The following is a 21,761-nucleotide window of genomic DNA, read 5'->3' on the forward strand; positions in this document are numbered from 1 at the left end:
TGCTAATGCTATGTTTGAATCTAAAATAACCACTTTAAGCAGTGTTATTGACAAGATAGATTTCTGAACGTTCTCTACCTTTGTTAAATCACTTTACTACTCAGTCCAATAAAGGTAAATAAGTAACCTTGTTTGGTAACCGACGTTAAAATAAATATCTTAAGTGTCTCCAGTCAAAGAAAGTGGCTAAAATTCACTTGAAGCAATATCACAATAAATAAATATTATCATAAAAAAATCTAAATAAAAAGGGCCTTTACTCTAAACAAAAAACCATGAAGACTTTCACAAGAAAGTATAAATAAAACTAAGACACTAAAGATAACCATGATTACTCTTGCAACATACGAGAAAACCAGTCAGAGTGATTTATAATGCCATATTTGTTCAGAGATCACTTCCATAAATGCTCTATATCAAGCTGTTGTTCTGGACACTGTCTCAGTGCCTCTGAGCACAGACTCAAGGTAAAAAGATCCTGGGTTTGAATCCCAAGTCCAACACGGAGAAGTTGGGGGAATCTCTAGTTAGTAACTTAGCCTGTCTAACTCTGACTACTTCTCTATTCAAGGAGGTTATTAATAGCACCTACCTCATCTCATCTGAGTATTCAATGACAGTATTTAATAATCTTGGATATTATTATCACATAAAATATTACAAGATCCAAACAGGACTAAAAATTACTTTAGGACCACATAAACAAGCTTATGACTAATCGACTAATCTCTTGGAAACAAAAAAAAGCCCCTCAATACCTGAAAATTTGTTGCTTAAAAATACAGCATTTTTAAATACAATACTTAAATATAAAATATTATAAATTAAGGTTAGGAGCAATGGATTTACGTTGTGTGTTCTTCTATAATATCATAACATCTTTATTTTCCCTAATCATTCCAATGAGTTCAGAGACATAAATGAAATATACAAGTTGACAGAGTCATGGGAGCAAAAATAGGTAAAATCCCTTAGTTCTTTGCCACCCACTGAGTAGCAATGATCACTCAAAAAAATACTACTCTGTGAAGTCTTCAAAGTAGACCTCTCATGATTCTACACTGCCCCTCAGAGACTACAAAAGAAACCTCAAGGTCACCGTGATCCTGGCTCCACTGAGGTGGCTTAACTGCATTTGATAAGGAATGCATCAATGCCAGAGTTGAGCTAAATGTGCTCCCCAGAATTTAAATATGTAACAGCCACTAGAAACAAAATTAAAGCGGAGGGTACCTTAGGTTATTTCAGGTGGGCTAATCATTTCAGCCCAAGAGATTCTAACATATCTGTTCTCCTTTACCACTCCTCTATCAAGGATAGTTATGCCTGGTCTATTACCTCCTGAAAAAGAATTCTTCACTACGTGCCTGGACTGGTACATATTTGTCACTGTTACGTTCATGTTTAACAGTATCTGAAACAGCTACCCATCTCAAAATTACAACTATTATCTCTTGTATTCATTAGATTATCATAAGTTTAGTCCACACTGCTAAAACAGTAAAAAAGTACCTACTTAAAATTTATCCAAATATATATTATATTGATCTTCTTACTCATCTGCTCTATCTTTTCTTCTAATTCTAAGAGGCTGAGACTAAGAAAATAATCTCATACACTAAGTAAATAGTCTATAGTCATTTATAATGATGCATTAAAATGTCTAAGTCCTAAAAGATCATTCAAGGACTATGGCAATCTAAGGAAAAAGTATTTTATTTTGTTTTAAGTATTTCACGCATACTGATAAGCAATTTGCATCAAATTAGAATCTGAATAAGAAGCTAGCCCTAGAGTTTCAGAAGCATACCTTTCTTAAAGAAATTCAATTGTCTTAAAGACTTCAGGTTTTGAACATTACTTAATGACAATCTAATGTCTTGGAGACTGAAAGCCATTAAATAGTAATGAAATCCAAGCTAGTCCCATAGTCTGTACAAGTTCTTCAGGGAAAAAAGAACAGATGACTTACATGATTCTTCGCCTGTTTCCTCTGCTCTATGAAGCAGAGTCAAATCAAGATAGAACATGGGCCTTAGGAGCCAGGTGATTCTTTGCTCTGGTCCTGACTACATCAAGTTAGGAAAGTCAACAGATCTGTGCATCATGTTTTCCCACCTACAAAAACAGCGACAATACCATATACCCTCTATCTCCTTATAGGAATGTTTTGAGGATTAATAAAATGAAGCCTAAAATAACAGTAAAGTGCTTTGCAGTCATTTCCCGAGGGGTTAGGGGTAGGGTGGAGAGAGGATACAAAAGATATTGCCAAAATACAAGGCATTTTCCACTACTTTTCCGAAACACTAAAAGATAGCCAAATTCAGCCTAATTCTTTTAAACTGCAGTACCAAACAATGACTATGTCCCTCTGTTGGGAGGGGCAGGTGAGGAGAGGAGGGAAAAGATATTTCCTTTCCATATATTTGCCTATTTATAAACTTAAGGGATAGGAGGTAGCAGGCAGCAAGGCCTGAGGCTACTAGAAGCATGGGATCTGACACTTTTATCTGTGGTGCCTGCAGGGAAAGGAATGGTACTTTTATTCCAGCAAGCAAAAATTCCACTTGTTAAATAAATAAAAGTGATATGAAGTCAGTTTTAAATTATGGGCCAATAGGTACATAACTATCCTTAAATTTCTACTATCCTTCAGTACTACCCTGGCCAAGGATAAAAGAGTTCTAATATTTAACATAGGGACAATCTATTAAAAAGAATTCAAACTTATAAACAAGTAAACCTAGAAGTATACTTATACTACAAAAGCATTTTTGCCTTACAAAGAGATTGATATAGAATTCCTTTTAAATTTTTGCTCCTTTAGTGTATTTAAGGACATACAGAAAAATACTTAGTAGAAAATCAAAGACACTGAAGCCAGGTGTTGGGCTAATGCTGTCAACTGAAGACTATTAAGAAAGGAAATACACAGTCCCTGAAATCATATTAAGTCAACTAAAAAGGATTCTGCTTTCAGAATTCTGGTAATTCCTCAGGGACATGCATTTTTCATGAGGTTGATAAGTTCTGAATTCAAGTTTAATACTCATATTCTTAGAACACCGGGACTGTAGTTCAAGAAAAATAACTTTGCTTTCTGCTTCATAAAAGTAAACAGAAAAATTATAAAACAATTTTACTAGCTTGAAAACCAAGTCAACTAAGGCAGAGTAGTTTTTCTTAAACACACATATAGCTACTTGTATCAGTTCACTGGAACTGCTGCCTTTTCCTTGTAATTCTCAGAGGCATAAAAATACAAGTAATGTGTATGTGTATTTGTACACTTGTAGTATCTACCAATTTAAAGCAGCTTAAATGATTACCAATACTTTTAGGCCAATAGAATTTTTCCCTCCTGCCAGGTCTTAGGCAATTGTCTTCCTGCACCTTAACAATAAATAGATGAGGTGAGGCAGCAATTATCATGGCTACTGGAGCAATGGACTACTTTAACTACAACCCTCGTAACATACAATAGGATTTATGGCTAGAATTGTTACTTTTATTTTACAGAGAGAGGGGAAATTCTGACGGAAAGGTACGATGTGTTCAAGCTCACTTGGCAAGTCAGCAGTATGAGAACACAGGTCTCCTAGGAATCCTAGTCCATTGTTCTATCCATGGATGAAATTATGAACTGAAGAGTATGGGGGAAAGCAAGAAAAATCTCTTGGAATAAACAACTATCCAAATAAATACTTTGTATGTGTGTCTAAATACATCTAACAGAGGTGATACAAACGGATTAATAAAATTTTACTAACCAGTAAATATTTATTTGTAGTTGATAAACAATTTTGTTTATAGAAAATTTATATCTCTTATATCAAAGATGTCATGAGGACATACCTAAGTGAAATAACTGTCATAAATCAAACTTACAGTAATACAGTAATGGCTTACAATGCTGTAGATGCTCTATTTTGTTTTGTCAAACAAGTTAAGTACTTCATAGAACTTGCACTTACCTTAAAGCAGGTAACACAAAACACTTAGCATTTCAAATAGCCTTGCAAAGTGCCACCTCCCCACAGATCTAGGATAAAATAATTTATGCTAGGCAATAATGACCACAGATTGCACATATGTCCAAGTCTATATACTTCCTAATGGGCAGACTAACAAAAAAAGAAATTAATGGATCATTCTTTTTAGATTTACAAATAAATTTTTTAAAACTCACTTTAAATAAATCAACAATATCAAATTCTGAGCTTTGTGCTTACACCACAAAAGATAATTCTAAAATTAAATTCTAAAATTTAAAATTGCCGTTTATATACATCTTTAATCAAAATAAAGCAATGAATTTGTTACCTAATACAGTGCCATATAACTAGTATGTAAAAATTCTCAAAAATATTGTACTACAACTCAAAAGAAAATTAAGCTGTGCATACAGAACCCATTCCTTTCAAATGTGCAATAGCTAATAAAAACCCTAAGAACGTGAGGAGCACCAATAAAAAACATTAAACTTTACATCTAAAAGGCGACTGTAGATCTTACTTTGTAGGTTAATACTTCACTACAGAAATAAGAAACACGAAGCATAATTCTATTTAGTCTAATTTCAAGCCCTATTACAAAATGTAATAAATACATAGTTCACTGTAATGTTATTTAATTGGCACCGTCCCAAGAAAGCAGTTATTGTTCTACCCTTACTAATGTCACATGATTAATGTCATGTTTCAGTCAGCTGACTGTATGGTTCCATATTAATAAACACAAATCACACTAATTTTTTAAAAATGCTTGACTTTCAGCAGTACTTTTTTTTTCTTTTAGCTAAAGAGTAAATCATATAATCCTGGAAGGAACCTCACAAATTATTTCCTTCCCAATCCTTTCTGAAGTACCATATTGAGTCAAACCTTGCAAGACTACAGAGCAAGATGACATGCCTGTTCCGTCCAGATCTCTAACTGGCTACTGCCTCAATGGGACCGACTTCAACGGAACCAGTGACTAACAGTACAATTTCCACTACTGGAACACAAAATTCTATGTGGGCTGCGCGTTCCAACGTAAACCAGACAGGAAGAAAATGTCCACTTATCTACATACACTGGGAGAATCTGTGGCAGAAGTCACATAATACAGGCTGTAAAATTAAAGAAATGTCACTACATTCATAACAATACCTCCTTAAGTGAAATACAAGCTAATAAAACGGTTTCTCGTATCACTTTGGTTTCTATAAAGACCTACCAAGGACCTACCAAACTTTCGGACAGCATTTGGCTGCCTTAGCCGAGACAAACTGTTTCTCTAATCCTACATTTCAAAAAAACAAAAACAAAACAAAACAAAAACAAAATATCAAAACCAAAAAGGCCTTCACATAGTTTAAAAGTAACATCAAACCAACAATGAGAAATAAAGGTAAAAAAATATCCGAACTCACCTTTATTTCCTTGCCCTTTAGGTCTCTGTGTAGCAAGATGAAAGATGTGGTAATAAGGAAAAATTAAAAAAAAAAAAAGGAAGAGAGGAAAAGCGTGTTAATCAGAGACGTTATCCGAGACAAGTTATTTTAAACAATCCGCGTAGGAGTGAAACCCACCACATCCTCCATCGCCACCGACCGCCCACCCATGCCGGGGCTTAGCCCTCCGACCCGCCACTCGGGAGCCGTCTCCCAGCGCTCGCCCGGGGTCAGCCCCACTTCTGCCGCCCTCAGGACGCGTCCGAAGGCCCCGGAGCGCAGTCCTGCCTCCACCCTCCGCGGCCCCCGCGACCGCCCGCCTGGACCGCAGGCTCCGCGGCCCGGGCACACGCCCCGGCTCGGGCGGCGGGACCGCAACCAGTCGTGCCCGGGGCACCGTTACGAGCCCGGCGGCGGCGGCGACGGGGAGGAGCCGGAGCCCCACGCGAGGGTGGAGCTCCGGGGCTCGGGCCTTCGCTGAGCCTGCGGCCTCTGCTCCCTCACCTGATCCACGCTAGTGGCTGACATTCTTCACCGCAACCCGAGAGCTGCTGCTGCTACCGCCGCCGCCGCCGCCGCCTGGGCCTCTCCCCGTGCACTCACAGCAGTTGGCTGCCGCCCTCGGCCGAGAGACTCTTCCAGCCGCCGCCGCTCGCTAAGAAGCCAGAAAGAGGGCCTCGCGCTCGGGAGTCGGTGGAAGGCGCCCGTCTCTTCCGCTTGCACACTCTCCTCCCCTCTCTCTCTCCGCTTCTCGGGTCCACAATGGCGGACAGGCTCCCTAGTCTCACTTCCGCTCTGAGCCTCCCTGACCTTCCGCTCTCCACTCTGACGTCCGCGCTCACCTCGCTCTTCCTCCCCCACCCTCCCGCCACAGGCCTTGGCTCCGCCTCCGCACCCTCACGTGATCTGAGATGGGCCCGCGCGGCCGACCCCTCGGCGCATGCGCCGCGTACGGAGGGCGGTTGTGCGGCTGCGAGCGCCGGCTTTCTGAGACGACTCGGTGCCTTTCTTCTGTCGCGCTCGGAGGTGGCAGGGCGCGCGTCGGTAGGCGGCGGCGGCGGCGGCAGCAGCGGGGAGCCGGGCAGGAGCCGGAGTCTTGTCTCATTCTGGGCGGGAAGTGGGCGTGGGCGGCAGACGGGCGCTGCCCGGGATTGTAGAGCCCGGCCGGCGGCGCCCTCCCGGCGCCCTCCCGGTGACGGAGTGAACGTTGGTGGGTAGGAACTCCGCGGCAGTAGCCGCGGCCGCCCCTAGGTGAACGAGCCGGGGCGGCCTCCACCGCGGCCGCCCGAGGCCGTCCAAGGCCACGTGGGCGGCGGGATGAGTCGGAGGCCCTCGGTACGGAGTTGCTGGGCGAACCGCGAGCCAGCACGTGCAGCGAAAGTAGCTGGGTTGCGGCTCTGGGCGCCAACACTTAAAAGCACAGAGGAGGTGCCCCGGCAAGTGTTTGTTCTCTCCAAACCCCAGGAGCATGGTAGGAATAACTCACATTAACCGTCACCTCTGAAGTCAGACTTTACCCTCCCCTGACGTGGATTTTGATGAATGAATAAAGTTACCTTGGGAAAGGTAAGCACAGTTGCAGGACGTTTTTTCAGTCCTAAAAGGACAGAAGTTTAAAAGTTCAAGAGAAACTGGTAAAGTTACTTTTCTGCAAATTGGCAAAACCAAAGGAGCTGATTTACAACATTTTGAATGGTTGGTTGAAACAACGTCTTTGCAATAAAGGCAAAGATTTCTTAGACTCAATGTAAAGAAATTACTTAAATGGCCAAATCCTTACTTTACTTAAAAGACATCGGATAAGTGATAGTTTATAAAATATAAAATTGCTAAGTTATAGGATTGACTTTGTGTTTAACAATGCAACAATATTTTAGAAGCAATGAAGAGAAGTGAATCTTATCTCGAGAGTCCAGTGTTTCATATACATCACCAAGAGGCATTTTGCAGGTCTGCTTAGCTCCCCAGTCTCTCCCATTTTGCCACAAGTCCCAAGTGGGACTCTGCCTGATTCTCAGCTCAGGCTGAATGCTTTTGCAATTTCCCAAGACCGCCCTGCTCCACCCTACCCCACCCTTCCAATTGCTGCTCTTGATCTCTCCAGTCTGTCCATCCTCCCGCCTTACAGACCTTAGCCTGAAAGAGTTTGCTACTACAGTACCTGTTATGAGTGGGGAAACAAACGGAGGGTATACAAGAGGAAGCATGTGAAACCTTACAGGCTTTGCCTTCCAACCTTAATTATCTTAGTTAAAAAGCATGGCTTTGGGATCCAAACCAATCTGAGTTTGAATTACAGCTGGGCTAGATACATTAGTTGTATAACCTTGGGAAAGTCACTGAACCTTTCTAAGCCTTAGTTTCCCCATGAGTAAAATAAGGTCAGATATGGATAATTCCTGGCAGAGCTTAAGCCCTCAAGAAGCAGTGGCTATACAGGGCTAATTTCTGGTTCCTTTGCTAAAGAATTCCCAGAATGGTGGTAATAGCTTACATTTATTCATCACTACATGTCAGGCACTGTAATAATCACTAAAATCCTCAGTGCATCGTTGGGCGTTAAGTGCTGTTGACAAAAACTGACACACAATGAGGTTAAGAAAAGTGCCTGAAATAACACAGCTGATCACTGTGAGAGCCAGGATTGGAACACAGGCAGTTTGGCTCCAGAGCTTGTACTGTAGCCACCATATAATGCTGCCTAATGACATGTTCTGGTGAGTTTCTGTTCTCTTTCTGTCCCCCAACAAACTCCTTCCTTCCATATTATCCTAACTAGCCTGGAGGTCTGAAATTGCAGAAGGCAGCACTACCTACCATGAGATGTGGCCCATTTAATATTAAATATGTTTTAAGTACCTGTGGGAACTATCTCAGATCCTCCCCACTGCCTCCAGAAGTGTGCAGACTAGCTGTAGAGTCTAGATTCTAGACAGTGCTTCACTCTTGCACAGGGCCGCAGGCATCTCAGCCTCCTAGTGAATACCCACTCTGGTCACAGCTTGGAAAGGAGAGGGCAGGCTGGAGTTCAGCCCCCTTTCACTCCTCAGCCACCTTGCTGCCTTTATCCAGTGAGCTTCCACTCTGCACAGTGGCAAACGTGGGCCCTGCACTTCTGCATGACCCTTGGTATCCGTTCCAGTTAGGTTCAGCTGCAGGTGATAGCAAGTCCAAGATAACGGGAACTTAAGACAGGTCAGTTTTTCTTTCATACAAAAGAGGTTTGGAGGGGCTTCCCTGGTGGCGCAGTGGTTAAGAATCCGCCTGCCAATGCAGGGGACACGGGTTCAATCCCTGGTCTGAGAAGATCCCACATGCCACGGAGCGACTAAGCTCGTGTGCCACAACTACTGAGCCTGCGCTCTAGAGCCCACGAGCCACAACTACTGATCCCGCGTGCTGCAACTACCGAAGCCCGCACGCCTAGAGCGCATGCTCCACAACAAGAGAAGCCACTGCAATGAGAAGCCTGCGCACCGCAACGAAGAGTAGCCCCCGCTCACCGCAACTAGAGAAACCCTGCGTGCAGCAACGAAGACCCAACGCAGCCAAAAATAAATAAAATAAATTTTTTTAAAAAATTGGTCTGGAGGTAGTCAGTCCCGGGCTTGGGCTGCTGTCACAGAGTCAGGTATTGGGCTTCTTACAGCCTGTTTTGCCACCATCCTCGTGATAACACTTCCACCTGGGGTCCAAGATGACTGTTCAACTTCCAGCCATCATAGTCATTCCTACCAGCAGAAAGCAAGGTGAAGAAAGGCACCTTTCTCCCCTTTAAGGACGTTTTGTAGAAATTGCACTTCTGCCTGTCTCCTAACTAGGGCACAGTCTTACGAAAATACCAACTTAAGGAAACTTGGAGGATATATTTTGATGTATTCTGGTTGGCCATGTGCTCAGTTAAAAATCAAAGTTTACTATTAAGGAAGAAGGTGACAGTGGATAGTGAGAGACAAATTATAATAAACTGTGTGCATAGTAATTACCCAGATTCACTTCCTTACCTAGCAGCATTTAAACTTCTCTTTGAATTTTTGCCAATATTTAAGACAATTTCTAAGGCTTTTTGTTATCATTAAGTAACAGTATAAGTGAACCAAGCACGGAAAATTCAATGTGAGGGTTGATTGATGCATCTTTAGAAGGAAGGAATCCTTAAATATCATGCTTAAGGTAAAACTGAGAGCTGAGCAGAACAGTGAATAAACCCCTCCTCCCATCAAAAAGAAAAGTACACCTGCTTTGAAAGAGAAAAGTCAACAACTTTTTTTCATTCTTGTGTATACTACAGAGAAATTTACAATGACAGGAAGAAACAGAAAACATCAAGTAGCCCTAAGGTTTCCGTAAACCGGTGTTTTCCAGAGCGTTTCCCTAGTAACAGCATCTCTGGGGAACTTAATACAAATGCAAATGTTCAGGACCCACTGCATTTACCGAATCAGAAACTGGGTGGGGAACTTCTTTATTTTGAAATCATTGTAGATTAACAGAAATGTTGCAAAGATAGTACAGAGAATTCCTTTGTATCCTTCACCCAGCTTTCCCTAACGTTCATAAATTACTTAACCAGGTATATTTAGCAAAACTAGGAAATTGACATTGTTGCAGTATGATTACCTACAGGCTATCCGGATTTCCAGTTTTTTCACTAACGTTCTTTTACTTTGTTTCCCCCAGTTTTTGAGATTCTTCGTCTTTTCTTGTCTCATGGCCTTGACACTTTTGAAGAGTACCGGGCAGATATTTTTAGAACGAACCTCAAATTGAGTTTTTCTGATGTTTCCTTCCTCACAACTAGGTGGGGCTCGTGGATTTAGGGGAACAATACCAAAGGTGAGATGCCTTTCTTATCACATCATAACAGGGGGCATGTGACATCGATATGACTTACCACCGATCATGTTAATCTTGGTCATTTGGTTAAAGGGATGTCTGCCAGGTTTTCCACTTTCCATATTATAGTCTTGGGAGGTGAGTCAGGAAATCCAGCCCACACGCAAGGAGAAGGGGATTAAAGCTCCACCTCCTGGAGTATTTAGAATTCTTGTGCAGGGAAGGTTTGTCCTTTCTTCCATATTTATTTTTATCACTATGGACTCATGGATATTTATTCTTTGGGTTATAATCCAGTACTGTCGTAATTTATTTAGTTGCTCAGATTGTTCCAAGCTTTGGCCACTGGGAGATCAGATTGATTTTTGCCATACCCCTGTTCTTTTTTTTTTTTTTTCCCCCAAGCACTTCACTTTGGAGCACAACAACTATTTGATTCATTCTAATGTTTACTACAGGGACATTTACAATGACAAGGAAAAGGCAACAGAAAACATCAAGTAGCCCTAAGGTCTCCCTAAAGCATCTCAAAGTATCGTCCTGGGATAACAGCATCATTGCTACCTGGGAGTTTGTTAGAAATGCAAATTCCCCAGGGCTCCACCCCATAGTTACAAAATCAGAAACTCTGGGCTTGGGTCCCAACAAGCTATATTTTATCAAGCTCAACAGGTGATTCTGAGGCACACTAAAGTTTTAGAACCACTGCACCTAAGTTTCCCCAAAGATCCAGGTCAAAAACCTACTCAAAGAACCCATAAATTCTGTTACTAGCCTTGGTGAAACAGTTTCTGAAAAACTTCTGGTTATTTGCATTAAAAATAAAGCAGACAAGGTATGGACAGATATTTCACCAAAGAGGGTATACAGATGGCAAATGAGCACGTGAAAAGATGTTCGATGTCTTTTGCCATTAGAGAAACACAAAATCACAGTGACGCATCACTACACACCTATCAGAATGACTAAAATGAAGTGACAGAATGCTTGCAAGGTTGTAGAGAAACTGCATCACCCTTACACCACAGGTGGGACTTATGGAAAACAGTTTGTTTCCTATAAAAGTAAGCATGCAACCACCAATGATAGTTGGATTCTTGAGCACTTACCCCAAAGAAAGGAAAACTTGTGGTTGGCTACGTAATGGCTTTGCCGTGAGGCCCACATCCTAATCCGTAGAATTTGTGAGTATGGTACCTTATATGGCAAAAGGGTCTTTGCAGTTGTGATTAAGTTAAAGATCTTGACATAGAGAGATTATTTTGGATGGTTCAAGTGGGCCCAATATAATCAGAAGGGCCTTTATAAGAGGGAGGCAGAAGGGCCAAAGTCAGAAGATCTTGTGATGTTTTAAGCAACACTTGGTATGCCGCCATGAGCCAAGGAACGCCAGCCAACTCTGGAAAGAAAAGGCCGGGATCAGATTCGCCCCTAGAGTTTCCAGAAGGAACTCAGACTTTTTTTTTTTTTTTTTGGCCATACCCCATGGCATGAGGAACTTCCTTGACCAGGGATCAAACCCTTGCCCCCTGCATTGGAAGCTCCAAGTCTTAACCACTAGACCACCAGGGAAGCCTGGAACTCAGGCTTCTGATCTCCACAACAGCACGATAGTAAATTTGAGGTTTTTAAATTAGGTGTGTGGTAATATGTTACAGCCACAATAGGAAAGTAATGCACTTTTGTGGCACAAAATCCTGTACGCACATTTTTATAGCAGCTTTATTCATAATAGCCCAAAACTGGAAACAACCTAGGTGTCCTTCAGTGGGTGAATGGTTAAACATTCTGTGCTATGTCCACACCTGTAATACTAGTCAGTAATAAAAGGGAAGGAACTGCTGACGGACGAAACAACTTGAGTCTCACACTGAGTGAAAAAAGCCAGTCCTGAAACTTTACATACTATGTGATTCCATTTATATAACATTCTTGAAATGACAAAATTATAGAAGAAGGGACAGATTAGTGGTTCCCAGGGGGTTAAGGAAGATTTGGGGGCAAAAGAGAAGTGGGTATGGTTGTAAAAAGGCAACGGGAGGGATCCTCCTGGTGATGGAAAGTTCTATCCTGACTGTATGGACATCGTTCTCCTGGTTGTGACATTGCTCTATAGCTCTGCAAGATGTTCCCATTGTGGGGTAGAGAGTATACTGTGTCTTCTGGATGATTTCTTACAGCGTATGTGAGTGTACAATTATCTCAAGACAAAAATGAAGCAGACAGGAAAAAATGACATGCCTCTTATTAAATGAGATGATGTACAAAGGATTATTACATTTTATTTTTGAAGACTGAAGATATGGAAAACTGGCTTAATGTTAAATGAAAAGGGAGGAGCTAATCAATATGGTTCCAATCTTTCTGTTTATGGGTAAAAAGACTGAGAAGAAATCAATCAAAATGTTAACTCTATCAATTTATGTGGTCAGTTCCTTCTTTGTAACTTGGTTTTCCAGATTTTTTACTCTTACAGTTTTAAAGAGTTAACAAGAATTTACCTATAAGATAGTTATGGATGAAATGGTATATGTCTGGGATTTGTGTCCAGATAATCCAGCTAGAGAGAGAGGAGGAGGAAACGACACTGGCTGTTGTTGAGTCTGGGTCCTAGGTACCTGGGGGTCCGTTTACTATTCTCCCTCTTTTAGTTTTCCGTAATAAAATTTTAAAAGAAGAGTTACCTTATTTTTGTTGTTGTTGTTCATTAAATACAAGCAAATGTACAGTCGATTCTCATTATTCTTGGTAGTTAGGTTCTATAAAGTCTCAGGGAAACTGAATTAGCAAACAATGAGCCGTTGCTCCCAGGGAATCACAGGGTTAGGTTCCTGCAAGCCTCTAATCATGACATTTTTGTCAGCCAATCAGAACATAACCTTGTTTTATTTTTATTTATTTATTAAAAATATATTTATTTATTTTTGGCTGCGTTGGGTCTTCGTTGCTGCGCGCGGGCTTTCTCTGGTTGCGGCGAGCAGGGGCTACTCTTCCTTGCGGTGCGCGGGCTTCTCATTGCAGTGGCTTCTCTTGTTGTGGAGCACGGGCTCTAGGCGCGCAGGCTCAGTAGTTGTGGCACGTGGGCTCAGTAGTTGTGGCTCGTGGGCTCTAGAGCACAGGCTCAGTAGTTGCAGTGCACAGGCTTAGTTGCTCCGCGGCATGTGGGATCTTCCCGGACCAGGGCTCGAACCCGTGTCCCCTGCATTGGCAGGAGGATTCTTAACCACTGTGACACCAGGGAAGTCCCTAACCTTGTTTTATTTATGTTTCATATATACTGTTGATTCATTAACATTGAACTCAGGGCCAACAGCACTGAACTCATGCCTGAACAGAGTTATCTTATGTGCGTATTTTCTCCTTAGGGCACATCACAGCCTTCTTGCACTTAGGGACACTAGATAGCATTGAGCGCTACAGGTGGGGGCCATTTTAAACAGCAAGATCAGCAACCAAAAGCACAAAAATGTGATAATCAGCACTTAATAGACTACAAAAATGATGTATGTATACAGTATGCGAGCTGAAACAAGAAGAGAGTGTGCAGCCGTGTCAGACCTCAGCGGGGAGCGTGTGCTTCCCTTAGCAAATCAGATTCCCCCAATCTGCCCATGTGTATGTCCACCATCTCAAAACTGCTGGAATATTGATCTGAGGGTTACAAATAAATTTTTTTAATTTAATTTTATTTATTTATTTATACAGCAGGTTCTTATTAGTCATCCATTTTATACACATCAGTGTATACATGTCAATCCGAATCGCCCGATTGATCCCACCACCTCCAACCCCCGCCGCTTTCCCCCACATTTTAAGTAGGCATATCTACAAATACAGAATTCAGGCATAATAAGCGTCAACAAGTTCAAGTGACAAGTATAATGATTGACGCAATATAAGTGATAATTAAGTGTTCCTTTCTCTTTTTGTAGGTACAGACGAAGATGCTGAATTATTCAATAAAATTTGATACGAGTACTGTGGTTCTCATGTAAGTGAGTTACGTTAGTGAGTTAAATACATTAGAAAGTAATGTGCAGATGAAACAAATGTCATCTGTAGTTGGTTATAAGTGGTGGTGGGGTTATAGAAAGTTGGACATAACCTCCCAGCCCATGAGAAAATTAGATTTAACTTAAACGTTTGAAAATTACAACATTTTGGGGAGTTCCCTGGTGGTCTAGTGGTTAGGATTCGGCCCCTTCACTGCCGTGGTCTGGGTTCAATCCCTTGTCAGGGAACTGAGATCCCACAAGCCATGAAGTGCGGCCAAAATAAATAAAGTTACAACATTTTTGTCAATACTAAACCCACCATAAGCTGGAAGACTCACTACATGCTATTAAATGAGATTTGTGCTTCCCTGAATTTCACAAGTGCATCAAGTAAAATACTTTAAAAGGAAAACTATTCATTTTAACGTGAAAATGTTGAAGAATTCCAGTTTTATTCTGGTTTTTCCAAAGTGATTTTTTTAATCAGGAGCTTCAAATGGAAAATATTGATGTTTCTGATAAATCTAGCGTAATGAAATTAGATTTAGGTTGTAAAAGAATACGAAAATCTTTTCGTATTCTTGTAAATGTAAATGCTTGTAAATGTCATTCAGAAGTCAGAAAAATCACTGGATCTTTAAAATGCTAAATATGTTCATTAGATCTTGTTTACTAAAACTAAGTGTATAAAGCTGAAACTTTACACTAAAAGACCTCTTTTTTGCTAAAAATATTGTTTCCCATTAATCAACAAATACTGAATGCCTTCTGTAATTGATGCACTTTCTGAGGCATTTTGGGGGGATGCAAATCAGACATTGCCCTTATCCTCTAAAGAACTCTCCTAGTTTTGAAGATAAAACCTGCCCTTATCACCTCAGTTGGATAGTGGTTTACAATTTTCAGGAATGGTTTACATCTGTTGTTAAATGAGCACGTCTCAATCCTCTGAGGCAGGACAGTTAGGATGTAATCCATTCATAAGAGAAGAAAGTTAGACTTAGGTTGTAACAGTACGTAATGATAGAGCTGGAATTAGAACATAGACCTTTCAGGTGGTTAGGCCAGTCTTCTAATCAAGTTTTAGGCAATTTTTTTAGGAAGGTCTCCGCTTTTTCCAAAAGAGTAAAATTCATGTGCCAAGTGCCATAGGAGTGTTACGAGATCAACAGAGGTTGCAGAGTGGATGGCGTTTACACGGGCAGTGAAGAAAAGTCTAGGTAGCGGGAAAGCAGTGAGCAGAGCTTGGAAGCTGGAACTCAGCGGTGGCATCAGGTGATGGGGGAGGAGGGGCGAGAATCCTGGCTGTGCTGACTTGTGAAGAAGGGCTGATTCCCAGGCCACCTTAGGACTCTGATGGAAAACTCCACTTACTCTCACCCTCTCCCTTCCCCACTCCCAATAGTGCCACGGGACTAGACCAGAGAGTGCTGTCCCGGGGTCCCTGGATAATGGCTGGTGAGAGATGAGTTACCGCGGGCTTCAGCCCAGGGTGGACGTGGAAATAAGTAACTGCCCTCCCCACCAACTCCAAACCCGAGGGAGTGCTCTTCTCTATTGTAGATGTGGTGGCCACTGTCTCAGGCGGCAGGCAGGACAGTCCTTAGGGAAGAAGAGGATCAGGTGCCTCAGACGCAGGATGTGGAGGCCAGAGGGCCAGTGCAGAAACCAGCTCTTCCTGCCACTGCAAGCGTGGCCCTCCGTCGGTAAAGGGCGCGGTGATACGTGGGTGATGGCAGTGGTCCGCACACGTGAATGAGAATTACAGACTCGATGGCTGCAGAGGGGATGGTTTCCTTAAGTACCCACAGCACAGGCAGTTGGGGTCACAGTTCCTAATTCCGTACGGGGGTGCTCAGTATTGTGATTCCCTACTGTTCTTACAGGCAGGGCGCACTTGTTGGAACCGTCATTTCATTTGTGCAGGATTCTCTGCGTACAATGCCCTGTTTGTTTGGGCCGCTGTAACAAAGTACCACAGACTGGTAGCCTATACACGTGTACAGGAGCGAAATGTATTTCTCACAGTTCTGGAGGCTGGAAGTGCTGGCACAGTTGCATTCCAGCCAGGGCCCTCTTTCTGGTGCATGGCCTGCAGCTTCGCCGTGTCTCCACGTGGCAATAGGGGCAGGGATCTATGTGGGGTCTCTTTTATCAGAACACTAGTCTCCTCTCAAAGGCCCACACTTCCTAATACCACCACATCAGGCATTAGGAATTCAACATACGAACTTTGGGGGGACCCAAACATTCAGACCACAGCATGCCCTTCACCTGTTAACATTTTTCTATTCTTCAAGGCCCTACAGTTACTTTTCCCCATAACATCTCCAGTCCCACCCGTCAAGATTAATTGTCCCCTCCTCCAACCCCCAGAGTACTTTTTAAACAATAAATTATCATTATCAGCCTGACTCATAAGTACAATTAATTGAGTGCCCATTACCTGGCTGATGTGTGCTGGGTCATTTACATGTGTTATATAACTTAGCCCTCACTGCAGTATATCTCCATGTGGCACATGAGACAGCTGGCAGTGGAAATATTAAGTCACTTGCTTAAAGTAATTGGCTAATCATATATTGGTTTGTAAGATGCCAATAAACACCGTCACGCTGGTTAATAATGGTGCAACAAGAACTCGGGTGACGAGGACTCTGGAATAGAGACTGCCAAGGAAGGCTTCCTAAGGTCAGCTAGGCATATACAAGTAGTTAAGAGGGCAGGCTCTGGAGAAGGCCCCCCTGAGTGTGCATCTCGGCTTTCGCATTTACTAGCTCTGTGGCCTGTGGCTAATTCCTCACTGGCTCTGTGCTTTGGTGTTATGCTTGCCTCTTAGGGTTCTTGGAAAAATTAAATGAGAGAGAATTCTGTGGAGTGCTTGGCACTGTCCCTGGCAGATAGTAAACATTCAATAAACATTAGCAGTTATCATTATCATCATCATCATTATTATTAAATGTCAAAAGGTACCAAGATGTGTGGCAAGAGCTCCAGAATTTTACTAAGAACATCTGGATTCATGTCCCAAGTCTGCCTCTTTAGAAAGGCTGTCTTAAACAAGTATTTAACATTCTCCATTCTAATTTCTTAATTTTCAAAATGAGAAAAATATATTGGGGTTCTTTTGAGAGCTAAGTGAGAAATCACACCCAAGAATACTTGGTGAAACTATCAAGTGCTTCACAAATATGTTGTATCAATAGTATTTATTATGAGCTAATCTTTAAATATTTTGCAGCATTTTATACACTGCTTGCACACTGAGGTTTAAAAACGTTACTAAATCCAAAAGTATGTGGCTAATGATGAAAAATATGAGATATTTACTAGTATCTTTGTTCTTCTCACTATGAGATGTTGATGACCAGTTGTTAGTTCACTGTATACAAAATAGTGTCTCTGCTGTTTAAAGTACTTAGAACATTCTTATTGTAGGTTGAATTATGTCCCCTGAAAGATAAGTCCTAACTGCTAGTACCTCAGAATGTGACCTTACTTGGAAGTAGGGCCATTGTAGATATAATTAGTTAGGATGAGGTAGGAGTAGAGTGGGCCCACAATCCAATACAATTGGTGTCTCTTATAAGAGGAGACCTGGAGAGAAGGCCCCGTGCGTGATGCAGGGGGCAGAGGCAGAAGTGATGCAGCTTCAACCCAAGGACTGGTAAGGATTGTCAGTAGACCGCCAGAAACTAGGGAGAGGCAGGAGGGATTCTCCCTTATGGGTTTCAGAAGGAGCACAGCCCCACGGACACCTCGTTTTTGGACTTCCAGCCTCCAGAACTGTGAGACAAAAGAATTCTGTTGTTTTAAGCCGCCCAGATTGTGGTACTTTGTTACAGCAGGCCTAGGAAGCCAATATAATACCTTATGAATCTCTTTCAAGAATGTTCGATAATCTTAATTTTTAAAAAATAAGAGAGTTATTTTGGAGAATTAAAGAACCATAAAGTGGAAAAGAATAAAATACTATCTTAGACCAATACTATTCATGAGTCCAAAAATCTGTGAGAGGCAACGAAAATACTAAGAACACGTGGGTTTTTCAGTCACATGTGCCTGGCTTCAAATTCTTGCCAAGCCACCTAATAGCTGTGTGAACTTTAGTTAAAACGTGCTCAGTTTCCTCATTTAAAAAATGGAATCGGGCTTCCCTGGTGGCGCAGTGGTTGAGAGTCCGCCTGCCGATGCAGGGGATACGGGTTCGTGCCCCAGTCCGGGAAGATCCCACATGCCGCGGAGCGGCTGGGCCTGTGAGCCATGGCCACTGAGCCTGCGCGTCCGAAGCCTGTGCTCCGCAACGGGAGAGGCCACAACAGTGAGAGGCCCGCATACCGCAAAAAAAAAAAAAAAAAAAAAAAAAGGAATCATGATGCCTATGTCCCAGGGTTGTTGAGAAGCGTTTTTCCAGCACCTGGGACCAAGCAGGGACTCTGGCACATGGTAATTCTGAGTAGATGCCAGGGGATGTTCTGTCCAACAGCCTGGTGATTGTAATTTACTACAATCTCAGATTAAGAATATGTAAATAATCGCTACATTCCCCTTTAGTAACTCATCACAAATATTCCATTCAGGAGTCAGATTTTTACTTGTGAATATGAAGCAGAACACTGATTTTACAGTGTCTGTCCGTATTCATCCAAGCCTCTCTCCTCTTTCTCAACATTTCCTTTTTTTTCTTTTTCAAGTAAAAGGAATTTAATCACATCTTCATTTGTAATTAAAAAACTGGAAACAGCTTACACATCTGATAGAAGCAGGTCATTTATATTGTACAATATGCAACTTATTTGAACAATAATATGGGACTATATGACATGGTATTGTGATATGTATATGTGTATATATTTACACATTCACATGAATATATGTAACAAATACACATATATTTAGGGTACAACTAGAACACATACAGCCTAAAATAGCATTGAGGCCTTTATCTGAACAATTAAAAACAACTGTGTTTTCATTTGAGAGAAGCCATTGTAGGGGTAAAGAAGCAGAATTCAAGAAGTACTTCAAGAAGGCTTTAACATCTGGAATCAGATGTCATGATTTCAGAAAGGTTAATACTCCCAAGTAGACCCTTGTTATAAATTGTCCAGTCTCAACATTTCCTTTTGTCTTCTTGGTCCTTTATCCATTTTAAAGCAGCACCTAGGCACTTCTGTTTGTACTCAGGGAAGGAATGTAGCTATGGGGCTGGGGTGGGGGGGGGGGGGGGAGGCGTGCTGGCCTTTGAGTTTTAAGGATAAAAACTAATGGATTAATAGACAAAAGGCTGAGGAGGGAGCATCAAAACGATTACAGCTTCCCCTCCTTCTTCCACAGTCTCTCGACAGCCTCAAACAAGAATCCCCAGGGCTCAGAGGGGTCCTGAGTGTCCAAATGAGAGGAGCCTGGGAGGGTCCCAGAGAAGAGCACTCTCCCTGCCAAGTGAAGAGATAGCGCATCCCAGGTAGGGTGGAGGTCCCAGAGCCAGCAGCTCCAAGCTTCAGCTCTGGGGGAGACCCCTGGGCGTTAGCGGGACCCAGAGGGAGCGGCTGCCTGGAGCACCAAGCAGCGGAATGAGTCCCACTCATCCTTGGGAATGAGACCCAAGGACGGAGGCAGAGAAGAGCAATCCTAACTCAAAGGAATCGTGGGATAGGAAAAAGACAGTCTCCAGGGCAACCTGCTTGGCCTAATCCAAAAGGTCCAGGTGGGGAATTGATATCTCAAGTGATCGAGGGTCCAGATGACATGGAAATGAGCTTCATCTCAATATCTTGCCTTTATGCAAATATTAGGGGAAAAGAGGGGAAGATACTGAATTGACCAAGACAAAATTTTTGCCAGCCTGGTAAAACGATGCCTTGGAATAGAAGTTGAATTGTAGTAATTCTACAATTTCTATGTGTACATTTCATGCACATATGAGTTTGTAGATGGAGATTCTGGCCTAATATACCTGATTTATCTGTTTGAACTGTAAAGCTCAATTTAATCCAATCAGTGTTTATTGAGTGCCTGCCATGTGGCAGGCAGTGTTCTAGCCCACATGATGTTTACTGTCCAGTTGGGGTGGTGGGTACTAAAAAGTAATTGCAAGTCAAATAAATGTTACCAAAAGGGAAGTTCATGGAATCACATAGCAGAAGAATTTAGACTATATAGCGGTATGGTAAATGCCTCCTTGAGAAAATTATGCTTAAGCTGAAACATGAGAAATTAGAAGGAATACGCCCAAGGTGAAATGTGATCAGGAGAAGAGTGGTAGAGGGGAAAAAGGGAGAGGCAGTTTCAGAACTGCGAGTGACAGGCGGCACGGTTGGGGCATAGAGGGCAGAGGGAAGGATATTAGTGCTTCGGCTCAAAAAAGTTCTTAGATTTTTAGGATATTATTTCTTTGCTAGGTAAGTTGGCTGGAAAATCAGATAATGCAGCATATTTAGGTCTAAAACCAGGGGGAAAGTCTAGCCATTATTTAAAGTAGCATTCTATGATAATGCCCCAAATTCACTTGAAATGACTGATCTAGAGTAAATATATTTTCACTCCTACACCCTATACCTATTTCTAGACATTATCTGTAGTTTCATAACTGTGTCCAGATGGGGGTTCTCTTAAGGTCGTAAAGACTGTATGCTTTTGTAACTATGTCACTATCTTCCCAACATGTTATGGTGTTTACAAGCGTAACTGAATTCAGAACTTTATACCACTTCCATTGAAACTCAGTACATTTCACATGTTCTTTTGATCAGAATCTGATCATTTATTTCACTTCTGGGTTGGCAGTCTCCAACAACACATTTCTTGTGTTACATCTGTGTGGGCTGGAAATTTACAACTTAAAATGCATTCTTGCATTAAACTACTATCATGAACGGTGGCTTCAACGAGGATATGCATCCTGTAGTATTGCTGAATTAATTTATTCTGCATTTGACTTTTGATTTGGCCCACTTGTGGTTACCTTACAAAGCATCCATCCCCTTCTTTTTGTTTCTGTTATTTCTATCCTTTTTTCCTCTGCAGTGCACACAATGTCAGTCTACCAAGCCCTGTCTACATTACCTTCTGAATGTCCCTTTCCCACAATTCCCGTGCTGCTTCCTGGTTCAGGCTCTTAGCCTTTCTCACTTTGACTAATGCCTCCAAATTGCCTGCATGCTCTCTCCCATCAACAACCCTCCATCCTGCTGCCAAAGTTTTCCATCTTGTTGCCAATCTTTCCTCCTTAAAACCCATCACTGTTTCCCTTCACCCAAAGCAGCTGTCTCCAAATCTCAGTGAACTCGTACCCTTAACCGGAAAAACAATGAGGAGCATGCAAACCCAATAAGGCCAAATTTATTTTTTATAACATGTGTTTATTATATTAATATTAGGTCTAATATAAATTGCATCACAAGAAGAACAATTTTAAATATAAACTGAACTGCAAATACATAAAAGTTACAGTTTTTCCTATACTCCCTTGAACTCCCACAGACTCACAT

The 21,761-nt window shown here is 42.0% G+C and overlaps 2 protein-coding genes across 6 annotated transcripts in view; one reads left to right on the forward strand and one right to left on the reverse strand.

Moving 5' to 3' along the window:
• The window catches only part of YTHDF3 (YTH N6-methyladenosine RNA binding protein F3), a 33,764-nt gene extending 27,559 nt beyond the window's left edge, over window positions 1-6,205 (reverse strand). The window contains exons 1-2 of one of the 3 annotated variants that reach the window (XM_079901344.1): window positions 6,044-6,205; window positions 5,420-5,444 (exon numbers count right to left, since the gene is read on the reverse strand). Coding sequence is in view for 2 of the 3 variants with exons in the window: in XM_079901342.1 (XP_079757468.1) it covers window positions 1,973-2,030 (58 nt within the window). In the remaining variant the exon portion in view is untranslated. Of the gene's footprint in view, window positions 1-1,972; window positions 5,256-5,419; window positions 5,445-5,944 lie in introns of those variants that run through there. The other 2 variants (XM_079901343.1, XM_079901342.1) reach the window with 2 other exon arrangements.
• TTPA (alpha tocopherol transfer protein) overlaps window positions 1-21,761 on the forward strand; it is a 104,619-nt gene that overhangs the window by 38,332 nt on the left and 44,526 nt on the right. Inside the window, exons 1-6 of one of the 3 annotated variants that reach the window (XM_079902204.1) lie at window positions 6,415-6,484; window positions 6,905-7,006; window positions 10,121-10,276; window positions 14,209-14,267; window positions 15,835-15,977; window positions 19,609-19,735. In XM_079902204.1, coding sequence (XP_079758330.1) covers window positions 10,220-10,276; window positions 14,209-14,267; window positions 15,835-15,977; window positions 19,609-19,735 — 386 coding nt within the window. In that variant the 5' untranslated portion in view covers window positions 6,415-6,484; window positions 6,905-7,006; window positions 10,121-10,219. Of the gene's footprint in view, window positions 1-6,414; window positions 6,485-6,904; window positions 7,007-9,818; window positions 10,277-14,208; window positions 14,268-15,834; window positions 15,978-19,608; window positions 19,736-21,761 lie in introns of those variants that run through there. The other 2 variants (XM_079902206.1, XM_079902205.1) reach the window with 2 other exon arrangements.

This window comes from Stenella coeruleoalba, assembly GCF_951394435.1.
Source record: "Stenella coeruleoalba genome assembly, chromosome: 17".
NCBI classification, from domain to species: Eukaryota; Metazoa; Chordata; class Mammalia; order Artiodactyla; family Delphinidae; genus Stenella; species Stenella coeruleoalba.